Source organism: Thamnophis sirtalis, unplaced genomic scaffold (genome assembly GCF_051295495.1).
Source record: "Thamnophis sirtalis isolate CommonGarterSnake01/CBP01778 unplaced genomic scaffold, rThaSir2_p1.2 scaffold_4, whole genome shotgun sequence".
NCBI lineage: Eukaryota > Metazoa > Chordata > Lepidosauria > Squamata > Natricidae > Thamnophis > Thamnophis sirtalis.
The window spans coordinates 121745372-121773049 of NW_028261384.1; the positions used below are offsets into that span (position 1 = coordinate 121745372).

Below are 27678 nucleotides of genomic sequence, written 5' to 3' on the forward strand. Positions count from 1 at the left end.
TGCTGATCTAGCAGTAGCCTGCAGTGCTGCATTTAACCACTGCGCCACCTTGGCTCTATAAGACTGGAATCTCTTATTGCCTTTATTCTTTTTAAAGTGCTATGTACAGGTAGGCCTCAACTTAGCATCATTTGTTTGGTGACATTTCAAAATTATAGTAGCACTTACAAACAGTCCTCACACTTTTGACTGTCAGAGCATCCTCACAGTCATATAATCATCATTTGGGAGCTTAGCACCAGGTGTGTATTTGCAATGTTGCCCCATCCCAGGGTTTTGTAGTCACCATTTGCAATCTTTTCAGCTGGCTTCCGATAAGCAAAGTCAATGTGGGAAATCCAGATTCACTTAACAACTGTAGTGATTTTCTTAACAATTGCAGCAAAATATACATAAAAAATTTGGCATGTCTAGCTTAACAACCTCCTTGTTAGCAATGGAATTTATGGTTCCAATTGTAGTTGTAAGTTGAGAATTACCTCTACATGCATGAACTAGACAACACCTTTTGTTTACATTTTTATGTAGATAATGCTACATGAATAAGAAGGCCAAATACAGATAATCCTTGACTTAACAACCTCAATTGAGCCCAAAATTCCTGTTCCTAAGTGAGACAATTGTTAAGTGAGTTTGGCCCCATTTTACCACCTTTCTTAACACAGTTAAGTGAATCACTGCAGTTGCTAAATAACAGTTATTCAATAACAGGGTTAGGTGAATTTGACTTTCCATTGAGTTAAATTGTCAGAAGATTGTCAATCACATGACCCCAGGACACTGCAACTGTAATAAATATGAGTAAGTTGCCAAGCATCTGAATTTTGATCTTGTGACCATTGGGATGTTGCAATGATTGTAAGTGTGAAAAACAGACGTAAGTCACTTTAAGTGACATTTTAACTTTGAACGGTCACTCAATGAACTATTGTGGGTCGAAGACTACCTGTAGTGGTACCTTCCTCCCCATTTTTCTACTATATAATATTAATTTTAAATCTGTATAAAGTGACAATCTAATTCAAAATATAAAGTCCATATTTTTCTCCCTTTTGTTTTTCAAAATCTCATTTGCTTTAGCAACTTAGACTGGAAAGAATTCAGTTTTCCCTCTTAATCATTTATCACCCCTCCTGACCTGAAAAAAAAAAATCTAAAGCATGGGATGTTACGTGTAGCATATTAGCTCAGAAATGTCTGCCATATGTGAACTGATTGCAGCTTTCTGAGATGTCCAGCAGGAGTCTTTCTTAGCCACATTGGGGTCTTCTTCCATTCCAAGAATGTCTGGAGAACTTATAACACAGATGCAGGAAGACTCAAAAGGACTAGATACATATCAAATTATGGGGGCAAAGGTTCATTCTCCGAGCTTATGAGTTGGGTTCTGAGCGTTTCATTACCAGGCTAGGTAACATCTAACCAATTTCGTTGTATTTATTTTGTACAATGACAATAAAGGCTATCTTCAGCGGAGTTTAGGGAAAGCCCTCATAAACAGAAGAATATGGACACTGATATCCCCTAAACTCCGCTGAAGATGTTACCTAGCCTGGTAATGAAACGTTCGGAAACCAACCCACAAGCTTGGAGAACGAACCTTCATCCTCATCCTACACCCAGACTACAGATATTCGCCACTATTGTAAAACATATCAAATTAACCCTTGTGGACAATACTAAATAAGAAGGTCTGAAGTCCTTGCTTACTATGGCACAAGTCTTATGGTCTCCAGAGTTTTATTTTCAAGTCAAGAGTACAGAAGATACTTTTTCTAGGTAGTCCATGAATATCACTTTCCATTTTGGGAATTTATCCAGGACAAGGATGTGTCAATTTGACATGAGTTATTCATGTTGAGGCCTGAAGGGTCAAGTTAGCCTGAGCTGAATTGATGGGCTCTGTCATTCCCCCTTAGCCAAAACATTTAGGTCCGCAACCCCATGAACACATCTCATTCAAATTTTCCGTATCCTGGATTTTTTTAAAAAAAATATCTCAAGGCTTTGGTTGCTCTTGTGGCTGGGGCCTCTGCTTACAGTATGTTACTATATGTAATTACAGTATGCAATTTCTTGTTTTATATTAGGGTGAAGTGTAAACCTAGCTTTGTTCCCCCCTAGCTTTGAGATGACCCATGAATCCAGTCAACTGAATATAAATGATACAGGTAGTCCTCGACTTAACAACAGTTCATTTAATGGCAACGGCACAGAAAAAGTGACATGACCATTTTTCACAGTTACCGCCTTTGTAGCATCCCCGTGATCATGTGATCAAAATTCAGCTGCTTGGCCACTGGTTCATACTTATGAAGGTTGCAGTGTCCCAGGATAATGCAATTCCCTTTTTTTAAAATTAAAAGTTTTTTTTTAATTTTTAGTTTTCAAAACAGACACAACACAAAAAATCCCCTTTCTTTACATACTGTAGAAAGTGTATCAGTTGGTTATAAAAAAAATTCGTGCATTTCTTTCACAGTCACCCATGATTCATATTAATTCTAGTATTTTAAATCAAATATATTTGTACATATTACCATCATCCAACCCCCATTCTCGTTTGACTATAATTGTTTAAACGTCCTTCATCATAAAACATACCAAAACTCAAGGCATAACCACATACTGGCATCTCATTTGCTATTTCTAGTAACCCAATAACACTATTCCTTATGGCCTATTCTAGCTAAACATCAATAACATTTAGTAACAAAGGTTTCTAATCTTCCTTTCCAAATCACTGTTTACAATTTACATCCAATTTCCCCATGTTGTACCCATACCTATACATACATTGTTATCATTATCTCTCCTTTATTTGACTATATCCATTATCATAATTTAGTTCTTTTTTATTAATCTTTATATGTAACCAAACCATTTCTCACCTTCCTTTCATAGGTACCATTCAATATTCATATCCAATTACTACTTGTTATGCCAATACATATGTATACATTATTATCATTTTCAATTGTTTATTTAACCACATTTATTGTCACTAAATTTCACTGTCCAACTAGTTTTAGATTAAACACTTTCATCTATCAGCCTGTATCTTTCCAGTAACAAAACAATCTCATGTCTTCTGCCATTTGTGGCATTAGTCCTCTAATCGTCTCTTTAATCAAGTTTGTATGGACTCTTCTTTGCAACTCCTTGTTTATTGATTCTCTCATTTAATTTCGATGCCCTTCTTTTTCCTTAATCAGCTTGTCTTTAATTGTCAGTGTTGTTATCGATGGTGTTACTAATAAAATGTCTCCCTTTAAATCCATAAGTTCTTTTATTTCTTCTTCTTCTTCTTCTTCTTCTGTGTCTTGCCATCTAGGGTAGGGTTCCCATCCATCTGATTCCCCTTTCCATATTCCACTTTTTCCATTTCCAGACAGAAAACATTCACCATAGATGTCAGCAAATTTGATTTCTTTGTAGTCAGTTTTCTCTTTATTGCTTGGGACTCTACCCTCTATTTTTCCCATTTGATAAACATCTCCATCCTTTTCATCATATTTTTCTGTTAGGTGCTCTAATTTTTCAAACATTTTCTCAAATGTATTTGATAATTTCTGTATTGCAAATATTATCTCTTGCAAGCTGACAGTTTCTCTCTGTTGTTGGAAATAAGCCATTGTTTCCAGCTGTTAAAACCCTGCTGCTCTGACTTGGAAGATTTTTACAAGGTTACACCTAGGTTCACCATGAGATCTCTGGTTAAGGATATACTTCAAAGGAACATTTGTATAAAAAAATGGTGCTTTACTTCTTATCACATTCTATAAACAAACTGTGAGACTTTAAAGTTCCAGACCAGAATAATCAGTAGTGAAAGTAAACGCATTTTGTTTTCAATAAGTCTCCAGTCTTCCAGTAGCAGTTATCTCTCCCTTTGTTGTTGCAATTGTTGCAATTCTTTGTTCTTTTTGTATCTTTTAATATTCCAAGTTTTTTAAAAAAGTCAAATTCTTACATGAAATAGAGAAGAAAGAGTAAGAGACACATGTAGTGATGAATAAGGAGAAGTTTAGTCCGTAGGTTGTGAAAGTAATAGTAAAAATTTTAGAAGAAGAAAACTTGATCCATTCATTTCAAACAGTTTGCATAAATTCAATCCATGAAAATAACGTTTAAAAATTAAGATAACACACTGACCAAAACCATCCAAAGCTTAATTCCGCCATTTATTTCTTTTATTCTTAGATTTAAATTAGCTTTAAGTTTTTTTATAGGCAGGCTCTTTTAAAACGGGTAAAAAATCCTCACCAGCTATAAACACTTTCTCTTCCGTTTCCTTCCATTTTGGAGCCGTCCCTACTTCATCAGCCTAGGCCTAGGGCTGAGCTTTTAACGCCAGCTGAGAGACCTTCTCCTGCATCAATCAGGGACTTTGCGATGTCCCTGTGATCAGCAGAACGTAGTCTTCCTGTTCACCATCTCTCCAGGACGGTTTAGGTCCAATTGGACCACCCAGCAAGAAAAGTATTGGCGGCGATCTCGGAGCATCGAGATCGGGCGACCATTTTGTAGCGACATAGGCTCCTCCCCCATGCGATTCCCTTTTGAGACCTGACTAGCAAAGTCAATGGGGAAGCCAGATTCACTTAACCATGTGACAGACTTAACGACTGCAGTGATTCATTTAACAATATAGAATAACTTTATTGTCACTTTGAATGTACACTGATCAGCATACATTATAATGAAATTTCATTGCATACAGCTCTCAAAGGGTCATCACACCCAATATACACCACATAAGCATGACAAAATCAATAAATACCAAATTATGCATATAGCCACATATTATATGACCTAGAGAAACAACACAGTCTAGTTCAGATGTATACATGTACATGGCGAGAGAAACGAATCTTGTGAGTTTACCAGGCAGATGGCATAAGTAACAAAGCTGTTACAGAATCTGGTAGTCCTGCTTGAAGTACTTCACATATAGAAATACATTACTATTGACTTTACATATCTCACTGAGACAGGATGGTTGGTTGGTTTCTGCCTAACACAATATATGAACGTAGCCACCGTGGGGCGTAAACTTTGATTGATCTCTTAGCATAATGTACAGGTGGACCTTGACTTATAAAAGGTCATTTAGTGACCGTTCAAAGTTATAAGAGCACTAAAAAAAAGTGGCTTATGACCATTTTTCACGGTTATGACTGTTGCAGCATTCCCATGTTCATGTGATGAAAGTGCTTGGCAACTGACTTGTTTATGAGAGTTGCAGTATCCTGGGGTCATGTGATCACCTTTTGCAATCTTTTGACAAGCAGAGTCAGTGGGGAAGGAAGCCAGATTCGCTTTACCGACTTAACAACTGCAGTCATTCACACTGTGGCAAGAATAGTTGCAAAATGGGGCAAAACTCACTTAACAAATGTCTCACTTAGCAACAGAAATTTTGGACTCAGTTGTGGACATAAGCCGAGGTCTAACTGATGATATCCAACCACTCTATAGTCAATTCAAAAACCTGTGATTAAAACAAACTATGGATGAAAGACTCATTGGAGTGTAGATAATATGAGTTCTTTTAGACAAGAAATGGAGGATCCATGTAAATGGACAGTCAGTCTGTAGTGGAGCAAGGAAAGAAATTCTCATAGCTATCTTTAGGAGCGTCTGCTCATGTCTGTGTGTCTCCCAAGTGACAGCTGAACTAGCGATCCCAAAAAGGAAATTTTCTCAGGGACATTGGATACCTTGAGCTCGGAGGGAAGGAGGGAGGAAAGAAGGGAGAAGATGGAACACAGAAGTTCTCTCGGCATGCTGGATCTTCCATGCTCATGTTTGAAGCTTTCCTGTATCTCAATAGAGGGGATCAATGGAATCTGCCATCCACGTGTCCTAAGCAGGATGGAGACTAATGCCCAGACCAGTACAAATGTTCAGGCCGACATACTAGGGATGAGCTATCCAATCATCCCAGTGAATTGGTTAAGGATTAGCCAGTCTTAAGTCTTAAAATCCATGGAATGTCTTAAATTTCAGACTAAAAATGTTCTTTTAAACTTTGCAAATCCTTGTCTATCAAATCTGACAAATTCGGGATCTCTGACATTCTTTGACATGTTTTTTTTTTTTAAAAAAACAACAACAATGCAATTTTATACCCAGAATTTTGCTGTGTACTCTTGAAAAGAGATGTTGTATTTGTGTGATTGTTTTCCTTTTGGTTTCTTCTATGGGTCAATTTTTGAGCAAGGAATTATCCCCTGACTGGTTTCATATATCGACCAAAAACATATTTGCAGAACCATGGTTAATTGGTAGATTGGCAAGCCATAATCAAGCAAGCCATAATAAGGGGTTTGTGTGGGTTGTGAGCTCATCTTCTTTGGATTTGGAGCTGGATCCCCAGAATAATGAAAGCTGTTGAATTATGGACCATCAAACCTAATGGACTTACCCCCTGTCTCCAAGAAAGGACTTGGCCCTCTTGCGTTCCTCTGGAGTCTATTTCTAGTTACCCCCATCCATCCTCCACCCACCCAAACTTGAAGATGTGACTATAGTTAGCTGTCCCGCCTCCTCTGAGGGAGCCTATATAACCCCAGGGGAATTCACAGCCAAGTGTCTAGGCTGTTTGCCCTTCTGGCCCCTGGGACATCCCCATCGCATCCACAGTTGCTGTTCATCCATTTACCTGCCCACTGAGACAACATGGTAAGTGAGGAAAAATTGGGGTAGACAGGCAAGAGCATAATAGACATAAGGAAATCAGGAGCTATCTAAGCCCAAACTAGTGGAAAAATGTATAACACCAAGGAAAAAATTTTTAAAGTTGAATCGTGTATTGATCTGCTTTTTTAAGTCAAGCATTGGAATAGGGAAGCTTTTCAAATGCTCTTGATGAAGGATAAAATCAGAAAAAACAAGGTGTAGAAAGGGGTCCAGTTCAGCCTTTTCTTCCACATATGTGAGTGAATTTTGAGTATTTTCAGTTAGGGCTTTTTAAAATATCTGGAAAAGAGGAATATGTGTATTGAGGAAGCTTTGGCACTGTTGGAGAGACAGGGAGGGCAATGAGAACCCAAAGGCATCTGTGCTGCTTTGAGATGGGGAGGGAAACTTAGAAAAGCTGCAGACTATCAGATTACTATCTACGGGTGATGATTCGACATCTATCATTCTGTTTCATTTTCTTCACTTTCTGAAAAAGTTCGGATCTTGCACATGTATCCCATCGCAAGCCATCTTCCTGCTTAATACTTTGTGTTACTTGGCTTTGCGCATTCAATCTTACAGGTGAATCCCTTCAAATCCCTGAATAACTGCACAATGCTCTTCTTGAATAATACAGCAGGATGTTTTATTACACATGGAATCTTTCAAAGGGTGGCTGGACAGCTGCTGAGCAGACAGGAGCCTCTGAGTCAGACTCCTCAAGGCACCATAAGATCCAGACAAAGGAAGCTGCACCCTGTCTGGGTTTTGGTTTTTTTTCCAAATGAGAAACAAAGAAAAAACTTTTTAAAAACATTTCCTTCACCCTTGAAGTTTTCTTGTATGCCTGGTGTACCTCCTCCTCTGAAAAGCCACATCAGACAAAATGTAGTAGTTAGTAAACTCTGTAAGAGTTTAGAGCAATCCTTCCAGAACATTCCTATAAGTCTGGCCATGGCGGGAAGACAACCTGCAATAGTTTAGACTGTTGAATCTCTCAGGATTTCATTTCCTGATGCTAAAAGATTAGTTTGTCAGCATATATTAACTTTCTCTACCTAAGGCCTCCAGCCTTAAAAACCCATCATCTGTAGCCATGTGCCTTGTTATAAAGGCTTTCAAAAATAAAATTGGGTTTTTATATCTGGCCAACTGTGATTAGAGGATTGAGATGCATTTATTATTTCTAGCCAATACCCCAAAGTTCATACTTTTGCTCTAGTTCAATTCATGAGAGAGACCCACTTAGATTGGATAGCAAGGCAAAAATGGAATGAAAGCCTGAATCTTCATTCCATTTTTGCCTTGCCACTCCTGTCCCATCTTTGGCTCTTCTTAGAAGTAACACATATATCAGTTTTCAGGAATTGAGGATCAAGTAAGAGCCATTCTGAAGATAGAAAGGAGATTCTTGAAATTATCTCCAGATAATTACAGTCATTCTAAATAACTTCCTGTGATGTAGATCATAATCCTATATATCCTATATTCTATATATAAAATAACTTTGTTCAGAAGGAAGCATAGTTGACAAGTATGAGAGAGAAAAAGAGAAAATTTTCATTTTATGGTTTTCTTTTGGGTTAAATTTGTGAAACTAGCTGGAGTTATTTATAGTCCATTCCTTCCCCTCTTTTCAATTAGGTATACCAATTGTGGATTAGTGCTATTTTCTGAAACAGTTGTCATTTATCATCAAATTGGGCTTGTTCATATGTGTTTTATTTGCCCAGGCTATCATTTTAAAAGTTAAAGCACCCTTGCTTATTGCATCAATTAATTACTTATATATTACTTATTAATTTAAAACTTGCAAAGTGATTTTGGGGAAGATGAAAACTATCCCCTGTTTTCCTGAAAATAAGACCTCTCTGGATAATAATCTCATCGGGCTTTTGAGTACATGCACTAAAATAAGCCATTCCCCACAAAGTAAGCCCTCCTCAAAAATATTGCAACACAGCAGCAGCCATGAGGAGACCACACTCGTCGCCTCCTGCACCTCAAAAATAATAAGACCTCCCCGAAAATAAGGCCAAGTGCTTATTTCGGAGGGCAAAAGAAAATAAGACCCTGTCTTATTTTTGGGGAAACATGGTAATACCCACATACAACATAGTTGCCTTAAAGAAAAGATCACCCTGGTGGAAATTAGTTGTTACAATCTGAAATGAAAACTTTGAAAAGTTGCAGTAAACTTTTATCAACTCCATATTTGTATTGAAATTAAGAGTAGATGCTTCTTCTGTTTCTCAAACCAAAGTATACACTTTCTTTAAAATCATGAATATTAACTCTTCTCCCCAATGATCCAAGTTTTCAGACTTTTGCTATAGCAATAAAATTGTTTGTTGGGTTCTCCTTAATGGATTAACCTATCCCTTCCCTTGTGTTACAGAAAACAACACATACTAAAAATATTTTGAAAATATACACCTAACATCAAAGAACATTTAAAGGAAGTTTTAATTATTAAGTTAAACTAAATGATATTTTCTGATTTTAGTAAGGTTCCCTGCCCCTGGAGGCAAAAATGTAGAAAACGATCAAGTATGGCTTACATAATCAAATTCAGGAACCTTCTTGGTTATACTGCTTAGAGTCGACTATAACTGAAGCCTTTTATATGTTTGCAAAACCAATAAGTAACTCTAGAAACTTTGCATGGTGGGAATCCTTTCTTAATAAGATGTTCTCATGTCACTGATGAATTGACTACTTACACATTGTCAAAAAAGAGGAAATGCATCAGGATAAAGCAGGACCAAAGGTGCTGGTTTGTGTCACATTTGCAGTGAGAACTGTACTAAACTATAAATCAGTTCTACAATTTAAGATGAAAGATAATTCATAAAGGGGAAGCTGTGACTTGGTGACCTATGTATTTCCTTAATCAATGATGTCTATGCTAGGACCTGATGGATCCAGTACTACTGGTTCACTCCTTTCCCCCCCCCACATTCATCTAGTTTCAACTTTGAATAGAGACTCTCGCCCTATAAAAGTGGGAGGCTTGGTTGCCCTGTTAAGGATTCAGTGAGCTTATCTTGAATATCCATCTTTCTCTTCTAGGCACCCAAGAAGGCAAAGAGAAGGGCAGCAGAAGGAAGCTCCAATGTCTTCTCCATGTTTGACCAAACCCAAATCCAGGAGTTTAAAGAGGTAAGAAAAAGAACAGAGATGACATCAAAAGGGGGTGTCATCCATTGGGAAATATCACAAATATAGTGATGCCATTAAAGGAGGACTTTGGGGTAAATTACTGCCTCCCTATGAGCATTTTCCAGGAGCACCACCCAAAATTGACATTCTAGTTTTAACTACATCACTGAATATATAGGAATGAATTTTAAAAACAAAGCTGCTTGTACTAGTAAATTCAGATTCTGTCTTTGAAAAACATTGCTGACTAATCACATAAATTTTACCTGTTTTAATAGAATCTAATGTTTCAGGTGAGCCTGTTTTACATATGCAGGTAGCTCCAGTTTAGTGTACACCAATGTATTGTAGGAATCCCAGCTACATTTTCTCAACTTCAGCAGAAGTGACTATATATAAAAGATCTAGATAAGTTAAGGAGTTTTTAAAACATAATTTACCTCAAAAATCCACACATGGATATCTGTTCATGTAAGGTTTGGGTAGTGGTTTCATTTGAGTCTGAACCTTTACAAAAATAGGGATTCTTTGTTCCTGAAATTATGCCCATCAAATAGAGGCTCACCATTTATTAATTTTCCTTTTCTTTGCCTTTTATATAGTTCTATTAGTTGTTGAACATGTTGAATGCTTCTAGGTTTTAAAGACATTTTCCATTGCCCATTCCAATATGTGTTGAATTACAGCTTCCATTATTCACAGGTAGAATGGTTGTTGATTGGGAATAATGTGTTTTATTTTTGCAACATCTGAGGTGCCACCTTGAGGAAGGCTATTGTGAAGAACGTTCTGGAGAGAGAAAGTGGAAATCGATAGATATCACATGGTGGACCAACCCTTTTAAAAATGTTCTTCTGCCCCTGATATGTAGGCTGAGTGCTAGCTGATTTTTGTTTTCTTCAGCAAGTCAAGATTAAGCAATGTGATGTGTAAAGCAGAATAAAAATTGGGTTTGTAGACCATAGGTAATGACTTATTATGATGTGTGAACATGGCCATATTTTGGAAAAGCCAAAATAATGAAAACTATGAGTGTATGTCTCCACAATATCCTGGAGCTTAGAACTTATTAACTGTACATGGAAGATTAGCTTTTTACCTGCTATTAAAGTTGCTTTTCCTTTCCCAAGGGTAATTCCAGATTCTTCTCCTTAGGACACTTGTTTTTAAAATTAATTTGGACTTTGAATAGAAATTTTCACCTATAAAAGTGAGAGTGAGGGCCAGATTTCCATATGAAGATATTCTCTTCTCCTTACTACTTAAATTCTTAATCTTCATTTCAGAGGAGCATTTTTTGCCCTTTGGCAGGCAGTAGACCTCCACACACACCCCACCCCCAAAGTTGATGGTGTTTCCTTTCTAGGACCCTTGCAATGCAGCAGGGTCTATTTTGGGTGAAGGAGGACTGAGCAAAGAGGTGACATCTGTGCTTGGATGAAGCAAATGGCAGAGCCTTACAAGGAGATCTTTGGAAACCCATTCTGGCTGGCTAGTTTTGGGGGGAGGAGGAAGAGATGAGAAGATTTCTGATTTCTATCAAAAATGAAGACTGAAGGTCTTTCAGTCTTAAAATATCAATCAACTATAAAGGAGACCAAAGCTACATTAGAAGTAGCATTGGTCCTTTGGATTTTCTTCTTTTTCCTGCAATCTATGTTTGTGCTTCTTTTTTTTTTTGAGGGCCTCCTTTTAAAAATATGAGAGGACAGATCAGTTCTTGCAATGTGCATATTTATTTAATTGTATCTGTCACCTGCCCTTCCTTCAGAAAACGCAAAGCATGAGACTTGCCTTCTTTCTCCTGTTCTTCTTCCACAAGCATGCTGTTAGATTGGTAACACCAAAGATCAACTATAGAGCTTTGTGGCAGGATGGAACCCATCTCCCCTTAGTTTTCAGGTGCTTTAGGTGGGCTTCTGCACTGTGCAATAATCCTGATGTAATCATGGAATTTCAGGAGGACTAGGTGATGATTTCCTTCATTTTAATTATTTTGCCCTTTCTACTAGTCCTTCTGCCATTTTTACATTTACCATAATTTGCTAAGGGTGAAAATATTACATTTGTACTTGGTGGAAGTAGAGTCCACTGGGGTAAATCCATGGTGGAAACATAGGTATTTGTTGGCATTTTTTAATGAAATAAAATTGGCCCATATGATAGATGAGTATCTAATCCAAAACTGCAACTCCCATTATAAGATATAAGTTATATAAGTGGGAATTTAAGTACATTATGAGAGGGAATGTAGTTTGGGAAGGTTGCTTGAATACAGGTTAGCAGAAGTAACAATCTTGATATTTAGATCTAGGGATACCAGATCTGGATGGACATTCACTGGAGGGCAGGAAGAGTTTTCTTTTTTTTAAAAAACCCACTAATTATTGACTATTATTTAGCAGGCATCAGGATTTTTGCAGGCCAGGATAATCCTGGGCTCGGCTACTCATTTCTCCTTGCCCAGTTTGCCTCTTTGGGGAATCAATCAACTGCTTTTTGAGGTCTGCCTTTGTTGAATTCCATCCTGGATTGAATCTCTTTGGAGAGATCCTGCCATCCTGAACAGTGAAGAGGATGAACTCATGATTTGATGAAGTTGTGTGTCATACATGGTATTTTTCTAGCTAGATATTTTTTTAGACTTTTGTGGGAAACAGGATAGGTTTGCCGTCAATATTTCTGGCCAGCCTTGGTTGTCTTCGCTTTGCTTCAGAATATCCTTTTATGCTTTTGTACTTAGAATGTAATTTTCTCAGAGTAGAGGATCTTTCTCGCCCTTGTTTAGCAAGTGCTGAGTAAAAGGCAACTGGTCCGCTTTTTCCTTGAGGAGGAAGAAGAAAATGTTCCTCTTCTCATTCAAGAACTACATCGGTTGTGATGTGGGGGGAATCACATCACCCGCCGTCACAAGTGATGAGAAATGAAACGTTTTCTTCTTTTTCCTCAAGGAAGAAACAGCCCAGTTGCCTTTTGAAAAAGCACCCTTGCGATAACTAAGACCCGGATGACTGAGAATCTCTAAAGAAAAATGCTGAGCACATTGCTGACACCGGAATGCTGATGTTACCTTAGCTCTCTCGGCTTCCACCCAAAGTAGTCAGGCCCTTTCCTTTGTGTGAGTGTGCATGCATGGGGGGGTGGGGGGGTGGTTGGGGGGTGGTTGTTAACATAAGTTGGAAAATCTTGCTAAAGGTACTTCTCCAGCCAACATCCAAATTACAAGATTAGATAGTTGAGATGGTACAATTTCCACTCCGCCTGTTATTTATTCTCTAGAAGTTTATAGTTTCCTCCTCCTTTCACATTTTTATTTAGAAAGAGATAGACACATAGCATTTAGCAAGAAAGAAAAAAAAAGGGGGGGGACAGGAGGGGAGGAGTGAATTCCACCAGTGCCTGCCAGCCTTTGGAGACCTCATCAACAGCCCCTTCAGAATGTACCACCTGTCCCCTTAGGGAGGGCTTGGGGTTTAATATGGGACAGTTTAAGGTTATTCACATTCCTGGCAGAAGCGAAGAAGGATATCAAATGACAGGTGTTTCCAGGGCACAGCTGCAGAAAAGGGAGGAGGGAGAGGAGGATTGTACTAGCTGGAGTTAACTCTTGTCTCCAATCCTAAAATGAGTTGCTAGATAAGCAGACAACTAGACAAACCACTGAAGTCTTTTTTTATATCCAGTCCAGAATGTTTATTTATACTTTAATTTAAATTGTCCAGTAAACATACTGAGGGCTAAAGAACTACTATAAGTATCTTAAAATATATAGACAAAAGTGAGCTACTATTTTGTGTCCAGGGTTCAGCAACAGCTACTTAATTTTTCATTCCCATCTGACCTGCTCTCTGGAATGAGGTTCTTCCTGAGATCCAGATGGGGCCCACTTCTCTGTTATTTAGAAAAGCCATGAAGATCTGATTCTTCACCCAAGCCTTGGCCAAAGGAAAGGAGATCCCTCACTTTATCATGCTTCCCGTCTTTTAAGTTTTATTGATTTTATTATAATTTGTTTTTAGGGGCCTTCCAGAGTTGTTGAGTACCAGGTGGCATATAAGTTTAACTGTTTGTGATGAAGATGATTACCAAAATCACTAAGAGATCTTCTTTCTTTCATTCTACATGGTTGTTATACAATACATTAATCCAAAATAAATAAAAGTATAGCTTATTGTGATACGCAAATCCAGCTGGATTTGTGTATCACAATAAGCTAAAATTGTGTATTGTATTGTATGAATCTAGCTCTTGAAATTGAGTAAACACAATTTGTGCCTTGATGTTGCATGCATCTAGCCGAAGATGATTCTTTAAAGGCTGTCTTAGCATGATAACCAGCTTTGTCAACAATACTGAATTACTGTATTTTTCACTGATTTGTTTCTTGAGCTTTTGCTGTTATGATGTGGTGTTTGGAATCAAAGCTGTATCCAGTTTGCATCACTGATGGCCAGAAGGGCTTTGCACAAAATCATGGGAAGAGAGAGGGATACAGAAGTTATTCGTCATTCAAAATCCTATAATTATTTATCCTGCCTGGTATACACTACTTTTCACAGCCAGAATTTTTTCTCCTGCAAGTTGAAAAATCCTTTCTAATAGGATGTTTGTGCAAGACTAAAGATGGCATTCCATATGGCTCAGCCATAAGGATGGTTGTGCTGTGAAAGGGAAAAAAATTACATACTGATACGGTAGTTCAAGTGTAGGATTTTATGCAGTTTTCCACTTATATATCACCTGTATAATTATTAAGTAATAAATGTAGGTAGATATATACATTCAACAACCATATATGTTGCAGATTGTATAAGTTGTCCATGTATACACATTCTTTTGATAACCCAGTTTAGGAACAGATAATATTGGGTTCTCAATTTAGAGTTGGGCTACAGTTCCGGCAGGTTTCCATCTAACTGATCACGTTAACTAACAGCAATAAAAACGGAAACTCTCAGATATCTAGAAGATCGCTAATTCCCAATCCCTGGTATAATTAGTTAAAACTTGATGAATAAATTTGAATTTAAATGAATTAAAGGCATGAATTGCATCTAGAAAAAACATTGCAGCTAAGAGTATCCACGAGGGACAAAGTCAAAGCAGGCGACCTGATCATTGAGATCGAAGTCCCTTTCGTTCTATAAAGAGGCAGGGCTTCAGTCATGACATCACAACTGCCTGTCTTTCCACCTACCCCATGTTGCTGGTTTTGTCCATTGGCTGCTATCCAAAACAATGATCAAAACAATTTCATCACGGGTTTCCCCTGCTGTGGGTTAATTACATGCTACTTGATATGGCAGTGATGGCAAGAGATGAACCAGTTTTCAGAAAAACAGAAAAAGTTTTCTCTTCAGAAATGCAGGCCTCTACTTTACTACATTGTGATTTGCAAAAGTTGTGACAACATAACACACATATAGTCATGAGTGGTCCTTGGTGCTCTCTGGGCTTCCTTGTTTTCTTGCAGACTTTCATTACCCAACTAGATAACATGATGTTACCTAGTTAGCTAATGAAACAGATGTTTCATTACCCAACTAGGTAATATCGTCCGTGCTAATAAGGAGTGCCGTTTTAAAACAGCACTCCTTACTAGCACTGATGATGTTACTTAGTTTGGATAATGAAACGTCTGCAAGAAACAAAAGGAAGCCCAGAGAGCACCAAAGACCTCTAGCTCAACCCTGAGCTTCAAATGTTCTCCTTTATTAGCATTTATAGTCAGATACATGTTGAGAGAGGATAGGTTTAAGTCCAAAAGCTATTATAAAGTAGTTAGTTTGCCATTTTGATATCCTGGCAACTGTTCATTTTGGTAGGACAGGGAGAAGAAAATGAATTTTCTAGAGCCCAAACACGTTGCTCTCATAGATTATGCCATGCTATAATGTGGTTTCCTTAGTTTTTGCTTGGTGTAGCAGTTGAACCAAGCCATTGTGAATAGCTCAAGAAGCCCGTTTACTGTAATGCATGAACTTGGTTAATGTATTTCTTTCTGTCCTGCTTCTTAGGCCTTCACTGTTATTGACCAGAACAGAGATGGTATCATTGACAAGGAGGACCTGCGAGATACATTTGCTGCTATGGGTAAGAAAAAGGAGAGTGGGCTTAAACAGATAAAGTAAAGCTGGATGGATAATAAGGCCCTTAAATCAAATCCTAATCAGTTAAACTTTCTTCCTTTCTGCGTAGGTCGCCTGAATGTGAAGAATGAGGAGTTAGATGCCATGATCAAGGAAGCCAGTGGCCCCATCAATTTCACTGTCTTTCTTCAAATGTTTGGGGAGAAGCTGAAGGGTGAGAGAGTCTCTTGTTCTTCTCAGTCTTCTTCTATATGACAGATGATCTGTTCCAGCATCTCACTACTCTTCCTGTCTTATCTCATCAGGTGCTGATCCCGAGGACGTCATCATTGGTGCCTTCAAAGTTTTGGACCCCGAGGGCAAGGGGAATGTCAAGAAGAAATTGTGAGTGTTTACCTCCCATTTCACTTCCAGCAGAAGCACTGAATATGTTAAAAGTCTGTAGAGATTCTCAGTCATCCAGGTCATGGTTGTCCCAAAGGTGCTTTTTCAGGAGGCAACTGGACTTTCTTGGTTAGTGAGGAATCCTGTCAGAGCGTAATAAGCTTCTTGGATGACAAGCGAAACATCTTCAAAAGAAAAAACAAGGAAGTCCAGTTGCCTCCTGAAAAAGCACCTTTGGGACACTGAATTCCTCCAGACCTAAATCTAAAATGGCTTTTCCTAGGTCCCATGATCTCCTCCTCCATGTTGCAGGCACTTCGAAGGATTCCTCCTGATTAATTACTTAAGCAACCCATATGTTCCCATTAAATTATATTCTATGATAGTTGGATCAGAAGTCACATATATTTAGGGCCTTTGTCACATACCATGTCTCTCCTTGTCTTGCTACAGCTTGGAAGAACTCTTGACTACCCAGTGTGACCGGTTCACTCCAGAAGAGGTAAGAAAATGTATCCTGTTGATGCCCCATTCTTTTCTTTATTAGATTAAAAGTCCCCTTGTCCAGATCTTTTACTTCAGTGTTACCTTTCCATGTTGTCAACAATTCAATCTAAAATCTGTAGAACTAGGAAAAAAGGAGAAAAGATAATCTGGATATACTGTATTGATTTCATTGAATCATTACATTAATTTTAAATGTATATGAGGTCAATCTGAAGCCAGAGTCAATATTGAACTTTTTTTTCAACTTAATAAGATTATTCCAAGGATTGCATACCACTTTATTCTGTTACCACAGAACAAAAACAGATATTAACACCTCACATTCACTTTGCACATAGTCAGTTTAACCACAGCGAGCAAAACCATATGTGAAAATCAGAGACTGAGGGGATCAGGCCAGGAAAGAAATCTATAATAGTCTATATTGTTCTTTTTTAGCACAAATCCAAATCCTGAATAGCACATTAAAGAAAGCACTTATGAGGCATCCTTCTTTTGTTAGCCACCCACAACTCTTCTTGAGCAGTGTCAACAAGCACAACCATCCTCTTTCATGGCCAAGGAATTCTGGGAGTTGAAATCCATCAGTTTAAAGTTGCAAAGTTTGGAGACCCATGGTTTAGTGAGACAATTGAAAACATTGAAAGTCATCAGCTGCAATCCTATCACTTCTCAACTTCTCTCTTTCTGGCAGATCAAGAACATGTGGCACGCTTTCCCTCCAGATGTAGCTGGCAATGTTGACTACAAGAACATCTGCTATGTCATCACACACGGAGAGGACAAGGAAGGGGAATAAAACCTGATTTTTTTTCCACCCTTGCTTTGTGGGGAAATCCACCTAGACACTCCCAGGCTGGGGAATTTAATTTATGCTGGTCCCTGATGATCCACACTTTTGTAACCAAACAACAAACATCTCAATCTGTTATTTATTATCTTATGGGGAGAAAAATTATGCCCCCCAAAGCCAACCCTATTCACTACAACTAGATTTAACCTAACTGGGACTTCACACCATCAAATGTCTTAATAAAAATGAGGACAGCTCTGTTTCTAATGCCCTTGTTTTCACAGTCTGCTTGTCTGCTCAGGCCACAAAAAGTTAGCACAGATTTGAATGGTGCCCCCATTCCTATTTTTAAAACTAATTTAGCTTCAGGTTCTGAATGTGATTGTTTTTCTTCCTTTTAGCACTGCGATCATTAATTAACTCAGGGGTTGTTTTTTTTAGTGTGGCCGATACAATTGCTAGAAAATAGTTTTGAGACATCCTTAGTACAATTTTAAAAGATCATTCCTTCTTCTATAAAAGAAAACGAGACAAGATCACCTCTTACGTTGCTAGTATTAGAGACTCATCTAAAAGGAAAGAATGTCTGCTTCTGGGTTCAGAATAAGTTATTTTTAATCTATAATTCAATTTAAAGAATTATTTGATTAAAATAGGCTAATTAATCATGTAAAATTTTTAAACCCTGATAGCAGGCCTAATATTGCTTCACTTACACATTTATCTTATATCTATCCCATATATGGAAAATTGTGTGATTGCCTCTCCATTCTAGTTCTTCCCTTTCAATCAGCCATTAGTGGCAGGTGGAGTGGAGTGGGATGGGCAAAGAGAGAAAACACAGTCATTTTATACAATACAGGGCATTTGAATTAACTGAGGATCATATTTTATAAGGGGTCTGATACAGGATAACTCTAGCTAGGGTGGCTGGATCTGTGCTGCAAAAATCAGCCAAACATGGCAGAAAAAAATTAGGATGATCAGAAGTGGCACCTGGATTTTTGGCAGCTCTGCTGCAACATTATGTATTATTCTTATCAAGAGGAATTAAAGAAAAGGCAAGTGATAAATTTTCCCTCCATGCTTATAATGCTCATAAAGTGGCAAAATGAGGATTTTGAATATGAGTACCAAAGCAAAAAGATTGATGGATCTTGGCTTCGCAAAGGTTGCCACAATTTTAAGGAAGAGAAAGCCACTGCGGGGATTCTTCAGAGAATTAGATTCGAGTCTTTCTAAAATTTCGGGCTCATTCATTGTGTCTGGAAGAAAATTCCAGGAAGCCTTCAGCTACGCCTGGTTGTGATTTGCCCCGGAAAGTGTGTAATACTGCTGAGGAATGCAATAGACTAGGAGGTGAGATGTGATGAAGATAGAAAGTACCAATAGAAATAGAAATTTGGGTAAGTGCGAGGTTGGCCAACTCAGAGATTGGACATAGTACAGATGCATAACAACTCTGGGAAAATAATGGAGTGGAAGACGAGACCAATGCTGATGTTGCTGGCCACAATAACTTTGACAAATGACAATGGAACAACTAATTCTTTTTTTTTTTTAAGATTTATTTGGCCAGCTTAGTGAAATTGATTACAGCAGACATGCAAGGCACAGATTAGAGAAAGTAGGAAGGAAATTACATACATTTTATTGCTGTTAAAAATCACATATGTTGAAGAAGTTACAAAACCCAGCTGCCCCCCTTTCAGCCCTGATGCTGTTTCTGTTCCAATCATCCTGTGAAAGAAAATAATCTTTTAAAAAATGCCTAGGGAGGTTTTACCAGGCAAACCCTGTACAAGAAATTTCCTGTCTTCCAGAAGTTTTAGAGTATAACTTCCATCATCTTAGATCAGCACAGTTAATAAGCAGCAGATACAACTCAGCCTCTGTTACCTCTTCAATTACCCAACTCCCAAATATTCTAATGGGACTGGTTGGCTGTCCCATCTCAGCTCAGAAAACGAAATTGCGTAGTGACGGCTTGGGAGTCTGATCCCGGCTGATTTTGAGGGAGAAATCTACCACTTTGGATGACTGGGTGAGGCAACCCAGGGAGATCACATCAATATTGGGACCCACAAAGCGTGCCACATTCTCCTCAGTGATTCCGCCACTAGCTTCGATTGTGACACGGGGGAAGGAGGCCTTTACAGTACTAGCTGTAGGATGCAAGTCCTGCAGAAGATGATAAGAGAGATAAGCAGAAGGATGAGGGAAACCAAACTTTTCCAGTCTTATGATGATGATACCTGTCAGAGTTATGAATATATATGGAATATGAGGTCCAAATTGGGAGCAAGCCAAGTGAGGGAATGGTCCCACATGAGACATTCTTTTGTTAATGCTCACAGTATGTAATATGGGGTCCTGAAGGTCTCTCCAGAAGCAGAACCTTCACAAATCATGTTTTGTTCAAGGGTGGAAGATACCCACGTCAAAGCTTTGTCCACGTTGGAAGTGTGACCAGCTTTACTGTAAACATGTTTGTATGCCATGTTTCACTATGTAAACCCCTTCAAAGAACTTCTGTCATGTGTAGTGACACATACATAATCTAAATAAATAATACAATTAAACCAAACCCTGCAGCAACCTAATTCCTGTCTCCAGGAAACAGCAGCTGGTTGTAATTTGGGGAAAACAAAGATTTTTGAGCCTGAAGGCTTTTAGAGAAGCCCTCTTAACAACCTTGAAACTCTATTTTAGCTTCCAAATGTCAATATTTCAACTGAAATCAATCCGAAAGAAACAAGCCATTTTTTTTTTTAATCAGTCATAAATTTTAGTTTCTAGATCTACCCCATCTTCTCTCAGCCAAATACCTCAGGAGCAAAGTTGTCCAGCATGACAATATCAGCGCCACATCCTGATGCTTCAAGAGCTTCTTCCAAGGAGCCACACTCCACTTCTATTTTCAGGGCAAAGCCACCGACCCGCCGGGCATTGAGAACTGCCTGTGGGGTTGCAAACATTGTGAGATCAGCAGCGGTCGAGGTTATATGTTGATGCCTGCAGAAGCTTGAGCTAATCTTAGGGATACTCATGCCAGCCATTTGGCTGGATTCTCCATGAAAAGATCTTCTATGGAAGACACGCCTTAGGACAGCTTGCCTCTTATATTGGGTCCTTTGAGGGCCTCTATCAGGCCTGCTTAAACCTGGATGCAGGTTCTAATTCTGCGAACCAGGGTTTCCCAACCTTGGTGACTTTAACTCTCAGAATTCCCCAGCCAGCTTCAAATTCTAGGAGTTGAAGTCCATGCATTAAAGTCACCAAGGTTGGGAAACCCTGCTGCAAACAGTCCCAGCCAACAAAAGAAGATTATTTTAAAAAACAAACAAATTTTAAAATAATTCTCTCCTTGATTTCCAAAGGTGCAACCATTTAAATTGAATTATTAATAAAATATAAAAACAATTGCAATATAACAGCAAAAGAGTCCTACCAGGTCAAAAAAGCCAAAATGATTTTGAATCTGTCCATTGTTGTTTGTAAACTATAGTTTATAGCTGAATGTAATTTTTAATCTAGATAAGTGATGGTTAACAAAACTGAGATGTATGCCACCTATCACTACTTTATCACGTAGCACATATAATAGTGCAAAACTGAACTAAGATTGCAATCAATATTGATTTTAAGACTAATACTAATTTAATGAATAATATATAGAGCATTTAAATTTACTTCACTCTTTTTTTTTTGTACATCTGATTCTATATTGGATTTAAGTATTTCTTTTAAAGGCTGATTTGTATAGCTACCAAAGCTGGAGTGCCACACTCAGTTCTACCCCTAAGTGGCAACAGAGAGCTATGGGAAAACATTTCTTTTCTGCTGCCCTCTAGCAATCATTTAGATGGTTGCAGGCTAGATCACAACCATTGTATAATATGAACACCTTTGTTTTTGTGTACTCACTTGTGTAATACTGCCAGAAGCCCAGACATGGTTGTCCTTCAACATGATGAGGCTTCCCAGATCATAGCGGTGACAGGAGGCTCCCCCAACTAGAAGTGCATATTTTTCTGGGAGACGGAACCCCGGTGTGGTCTTCCTTGTCCCAGCGACCTCTCCATGCCATCCGGCTTCCTGTGCTGCCCGACAAGCTTTTGCTGCTGATGTGGCAACACCACTACAGCGTCCAATACAGTTCAAAGCTACTCGCTCGCCCAGCAAGAGGTCATTGGCACGACCATGGACTTCAGCCACTCGGGTGACGGGTTCAACCCAGGTTCCTTCGGTTTGGAGCCACTCCACCGAGCAGCCAACTTCAGCAAAGATAGCTTTGAAGAATGGAAAACCAGCTAAGACTCCAGGGGATTTGCAGAAGAGCACAGCAGATACCTGATGGTTTCCCACAGCATAGCCACCATAGTCAAAGCTGGGAGCATCTTCTTGCAACCAATCTCGGGCGAGTTGACGCAATCGGGCAGCGGGGAGAAGCTGCGAGAGGTTTGGGTAGGAAGCCATGATGACTAAAAGGAAACCAAAAGGATGTTGGCCAAGTTGTACCAGACAATATAAGTAGTCCTGGACTTACAACAGTTCATTTAGTGACTGTTCAAAGTTACAACGCACTGAACAAAATGACTTATGACCATTTTCCACACTTAGAACCAGTGCAGCATCCCCATGGTCAGGTGGTCAAAATTCGGACGCTTGGCAACTGACTCATATTTAAGATGCTTGCAATGTCCCGGGAGTCCCCTTTTGTGACTTCCTAACAATGCAGAAGCCAGATTCACTTAACAACCATGTTGCTAATTTTAACAACTGCTGCGATTTGTTTAATAATTGCATCAAGAAAAGTTGTAAAATGGGGCAAAACTCACTTAACAAATAGCTCACTTGGCAACGGAAATGTTGGGCTCAACTGTGGTCAAAGCGAGGACAAACTGTGCAGGTGGTCCTTGACTCATGACTGCAGTTAGGATCAGAATTCCCCCTTTGCTAAGTGAGTTGGGCCTGATTTCACAACCATATTTTGCCATGATTGTTATTAAGCAAATATTGTTGGTTAAGCCCGAGGATAAGGATAAGGTGTGTGTATATGTTACCTCTGTTCTTAATTGTTCCCCATCCAAAAATGGTGAAAAGTAACTTTGAAATTAAGTGGGGCAGTTGAAGGGCACTTTGGGGTCAGAAAATGACTGGGAAATTGCCCGACATTGCACAGCCACAGGGATGGGCCGGGTTGCTTCAGAACTCCAGAAGGCACAAAAATCCAAGGGTTCTCATTAGGCCTTTTAAGAGTGTGGCTCAAAAGGCAATTGTGTATTCTTATCATATGCAAGTAGTCCTTGACTTATGACCATTCATTTAGCGAATGAATGTTCAAAGTTGCAAGGATGCTGAAAAGTTATAACCGGTCTTTGGATTTAGAACCACTGCCATGGTGATGTCATCAGAATTGGGGTGTTGGGAAACAGCATGCATTAACAACAGTATCCTGGGGTCCCGTGAATGCCATCGTTGACCTCCTTGGAGGCTTCTGACAACCAATGTTAATGGGGAAAGAGAATTTGCTTAACAATTGCACATAAGTCACTTAATGACCAGGGTGATTCACTTAACAACCATGTCAAAAAAAAGGTCGTAAAATCAGGCACGGCTCACTTAATAATCACATCATGTAGTGACAGATGTTCTAGTCAAAATTGCGGTCATAACTTAGTTTAGTTTAGTTTCCATTTATTTGTATGCCGCCCTTTTCCCTGGGGGGACTCAGGGCGGCTCACAGTTCAAAAAGGGGGGGGGGAGGACAAACAATAACTTGAGGACTATCTATACAGTGACACTGTCCTTCTTACTCTGGGAATCCCACTCCAGAATCCCTCATAAACATTTCTGATTCAAATCGATTTTACATAAATATTCTAAGTTTCCAGTTCTTTTTCATCCAAAATGCATTAAAGCTCAGATGCATTAGTCCCAGTAATTCCCATTGCACAGAAACCCCGAATCAATACTGTAATCATAATGTCAGTAAAAGTTAAAAATACACAGATTAACCATTAGGAAGCTTGCTCTGTAATTCACCCATTCAATGAATTTTAAAAAGTTAACCGTATTGTACCTTTTGGAAGTTTCTTCCTCAAAAAAGGGCAACAAAGGCATGTAACAATTTTACCTCCTAAAGAAATGGGCACTTAATTCTACTATCCAACCCTCCCCCCTCCTTAAAAGATAAGCTACCTCTGAGAAGATTTGCAACCTCTGCCAATTTGGAGCCACTCCTCAATGGCCACGATCAAATCTTAAAACAACCCAAGGCAAATCCACTAAATGTATGAAACCTCCCCCAAACAAATAAACAAACAAAATCTCAGGAAAACTATTGTATTTCCAGTTCATTGACAGGAAAAGGGAGATCAAGTAAAGCAGTGGTGTGGTCCTTTTGCTACTTCTTGATTTTCATTATACATTGATCAAGCCTGATCTTTATTTCTCTTCAGATCCCACACGTGGCAAATTAAAAAAAGGGGGGGCCCAGCTGCTCACCTGAAGTTTTGGTCTGGCCTTCCTAATGCCGTCTGCTCTGTAGCCTTTTCTCTTGTCTAACTGGTCGTAGGAAGTAAATTTTTGGAATTCCTGGGAGGTGGGAGGCTCCGTGGTGAGGGGTGGGATTAGAACCCTGATTATTCTTTTTGGCACTTTGGACCTTGGCTGTTGTAATCTAAACAAATCTCTCCCACAGCAGCTGGAAACCCAGCATCCGGCAGCTCAGTTGACAAAGTTCCTTTGTGGGCATAAAAAGATTTTAAGTTCTATTAGCTACCTAAAGGGACAAAAGAACTTTGCAACACTCCTGTCAAGAAGCAATTACTGGAAACTGGTTGCAGATCAGTGCAGGTTTCAAAGACACCCAGATAAATTGGCAATCCTAGCACATTTCTGGGGGGGAGGGGGGCTGAAATCCAGCTGAATTTTGCACGTTTTATTGTACAAACAAGGTCAAACATCAGAGGGTACCCTGTAACGCCTCTCTTTAACTATCCTTACAACTTTGAAAAGGAATATAACAGCAAAATATGTTAATAGATGTTAAACTATATTACTAAATTATGGGGCGTCATTTTATGAAGAGTCCTGGGGCTTGCAAAGAAAACAAACTTACAAAGATGGAAAGAAAGTCAGGAATGGATTCAAGATCCGTTTATTACTGATTTTTGAAATGTCCTTATATTCTAAAAATGGAAAGATGAAATGGTATGTTTTTATATGTGATAGATTTAACAGTAAGATTAAGTATTACATTCACTTATATGAACATTTATTTATTTTTCAGTTTCTATAGTCACCCATCTCCGTCAATGACTCTGGGAAGCTTACAATTAAAAATACATATATTAAAATTTAAATGCTAGAAATATTTTATAATAAAGACTATATATATATATTTATCAGCACAAATACAACACACACACACAAACATATATATATATATACTAGCACTATTTGGATCTTATAACTTTTTGTTATTGTTTTGTTATTTTATATTAATTACTATAGGTATGTAGAGTTTTTATATTGTATAATCATTAGTGTATTTTGTGGCTTGATATTTTTTAAATTAATACTCTACAAGCTATAGTAAAAAAAAACACACCACAATAGGCCAATTTATTGTGTAAAACTTTTATAGCACTGCAGCTAAAGCCTCTCAAGTTAATTCAAAGTAGCTTCTTCTGTTTAGATTCTAATACTTGTTTACCAGGTATTAAATCCCATGGAAGTTGATTGGAATTCCTTATTAAAAAACCTCTCAACGGAGCTGGTCTGTTGGCTCAGCATCTGATAACTGAAGCTGAAGTCAAAGTACAAACAGATAATCCCTAACTTTGGCAACTGTCTCTGGAAAGGAACTTCCACAGAATTGTCCTCTACAATACATGGAACCAGTGGTGGGTTTCAAATTTTTTTCGAACCTACTCGGTGGGTGTGGCCTCCTTTGTGGGAGTGGCTTGTCAGCCATGTGACCTGGTGGGAGTGGCTTGTCGGCCATGTGTTTTCTTTCTCTCTCTCTCTCTCTCTTTCCTTCCTTTTGTCTCTCTGTCCCTTTTTCCTTTTTTTCTTTCGTCTCCCTCTCTTTTTCTTTCTTTCTTTCTTTCTTTCTTTCTTTCTTTCTTTCTTTCTTTCTTCCTCTTTCTCTCTCTGTGTGAGTCTGTGTGTGTGTGTGTGTGTGTGTGTGTGTGTGTGTGTGTCAGTGGTGGGTTTCAAAAAAATGTTGGAACCTCTTCTGTAGGTGTGGCCTGCTTTCCGGGTCCACTGGTGGAACCTCTTCTAACCAGTTCGGTAGATTTGACCAACCGGTTCTACTGAACTGGTGCGAACTGGTAGGAACCCACCTCTGCATGGAACTCACATATCCCCTTTAACTGGCTCTTCTTATTGTACTTCTAGGACCACTGTGGCATGCAAAAATTAAATATCCAAATTAGTGTTTCTCAAGTCAACTTTGGCAACTTTTAGGATAACAGAATAATAGAGTTGGAAAGAACATTGGAGGTCTTCTGGTCTAACACCTCAGGCAGGAAACCCTGTATCATTTCAGACAAATTCAGTCCAAGCTGTTTAAAAGCCTCCAGTGTTGGGGCATCCACAACTTCTGAAAGCAAGTCGTTCCACTGATTAATTGTTCTAACTGTCTGGAAATTTCTCCTTAGTTTTAGGTTGCTTCTCTCCTTGACTAATTTCCATTGCTTCGGCCTTCTGCTTTGGAATGTAGGAAGGAAATGGGAGGAATTGCCACTACTAAAAGAAAAAGAAAAAGGATAAAATCCTAAATTCATAAACAAAGGCACCACTAGACTAGAAGCTTTTTAGGAAAATCAGGAAATGCAGATACAAGACGAGATCAGGCTAGATGATAAGGGGGAAGCAAAAGTGCTAAAGACAGGCCAGGATGACAAGGAAGGAGGAAAAAAGATGCTGAAGACAGGTTAAAAAAATAGTATCAGTTTTGGGAAATATACTTGGGGCAAATAAAGTTAAAATTACAAACACAAACTAGCAAACACCTCCTTGCCAATCAGAGAGCAAAGCAGGAATGAAACCATTAACACAGGAATCACGCAAAAGCCAGAATCGTTAGCAGAAAGCTACAAAAAATATATCAGACTTTAAAGGTATAATCCCAGTTTAGTAGCTAGCCCAGGAATGGTGTCCTTGCTGCTTGTACCTCCTTCCTGAAAAATAAAATACCTGGCTTGCATGCAGCTGTTTCACTCAAATTATTTTTCACGCTTCCCGGCGGGAACTTCAATCCTAGCAAAGGAAGATTTGAAACTTTCCAACAGGAGAATAGGTTGACCACTCTCCTCTTTTCATTTAACTCGACATACCCAATTCCTGCAACCCTTCTTCACATGTTTTAGCCTTCAGTTGCCTAATTGTGTTTGTTGCTCTTCTTTACACTTTTTATGTGGACATGCTGGCTGGGGAATTCTAGGAGTTGAAGTCCACATCTTAACACTGCCAAGATTGAGAAACACTGGTCTAGATTAACCCGTATGCCAGTTGCTATTAAAAGCATGACAACTGGCTCAGAGCCAATTTACAATAGAGGATCACAAACCAGATTTCAACCATGGCAAGTTGTATCTGGCTTGCTGGTTGGAAATACCATATTTTTCAGAGTATAAGATGTACCTTCTTCCTCCCTCCCCAAAGAGCATGTCGGTGCATCTTATACACTGAATATAACCATTTTTTGGCCTCTCAAAGCGCTGCCCCCACATCCCATTTTTGTGAAAAATGGGCCAAAAAATGGGCCATTTTTTGCAAATACTGGGGTGTTTTAGCCTTCCCCCCAATCTTAGAAGCACTCTGCAAGCTTCAGCAGGGCTGGGGGAAGGGGAAAACACCATTTTGGTGAAAAACAGGGACTTTTTGCCTTCCCCGGCCCTGCTGAATCCTGCAGAGTGGGGGCCGGGGAGGACAAAAACTCTTTTTTTCTTACTTACCCCTTCAAAATTTTGGTGTGTCTTATATGCTGGTGCATTTTATAGTCTGAAAAATACAGTAGCTCAGCCAGGATATTTTGAC

General features: G+C 38.9%; 2 protein-coding genes across 2 annotated transcripts; one reads left to right on the plus strand and one right to left on the minus strand.

The window, feature by feature from the left end:
* Positions 1-6530: 6530 nt before the first annotated feature.
* MYL11 (myosin light chain 11) lies at positions 6531-17884 on the plus strand. The gene is made up of 7 exons (XM_087714041.1): positions 6531-6687; positions 9760-9849; positions 15867-15942; positions 16048-16152; positions 16244-16322; positions 16776-16824; positions 17524-17884. Exons 1-7 carry the CDS (start codon positions 6685-6687, stop codon positions 17626-17628), a joined length of 507 nt encoding a protein of 168 aa, XP_087570167.1. The 5' UTR covers positions 6531-6684; the 3' UTR covers positions 17629-17884.
* Positions 17885-19180: 1296 nt separating this feature from the next.
* On the minus strand, positions 19181-24307 carry QPRT (quinolinate phosphoribosyltransferase). Its single transcript, XM_087714040.1, has 4 exons — positions 24133-24307; positions 21550-22106; positions 20451-20582; positions 19181-19803 (listed from the first exon to the last, which is right to left on the minus strand). Exons 2-4 carry the CDS (start codon positions 22099-22101, stop codon positions 19582-19584), a joined length of 906 nt encoding a protein of 301 aa, XP_087570166.1. The 5' UTR covers positions 22102-22106; positions 24133-24307; the 3' UTR covers positions 19181-19581.
* Between the last annotated feature and the right edge of the window lie 3371 nt (positions 24308-27678).

Excerpts from the sequence above, each read along its gene's own strand:
- MYL11 (XM_087714041.1), top strand. Across the intron at positions 16,153-16,243 it reads GTTTGGGGAGAAGCTGAAGG|GTGCTGATCCCGAGGACGTC; the intron begins GTGAGAGAGTCT and ends TTATCTCATCAG. Across the intron at positions 16,323-16,775 it reads GGGAATGTCAAGAAGAAATT|CTTGGAAGAACTCTTGACTA; the intron begins GTGAGTGTTTAC and ends GTCTTGCTACAG.
- QPRT (XM_087714040.1), bottom strand. The coding sequence starts at position 22,101 with ATGGCTTCCTACCCAAACCTCTCGCAGCTTCTCCCCGCTGCCCGATTG. Across the intron at positions 20,583-21,549 it reads CTTCTGGCAGTATTACACAA|GCAGTTCTCAATGCCCGGCG; the intron begins GTGAGTACACAA and ends GCAACCCCACAG. Across the intron at positions 19,804-20,450 it reads TGGACAACTTTGCTCCTGAG|GACTTGCATCCTACAGCTAG; the intron begins GTATTTGGCTGA and ends CATCTTCTGCAG.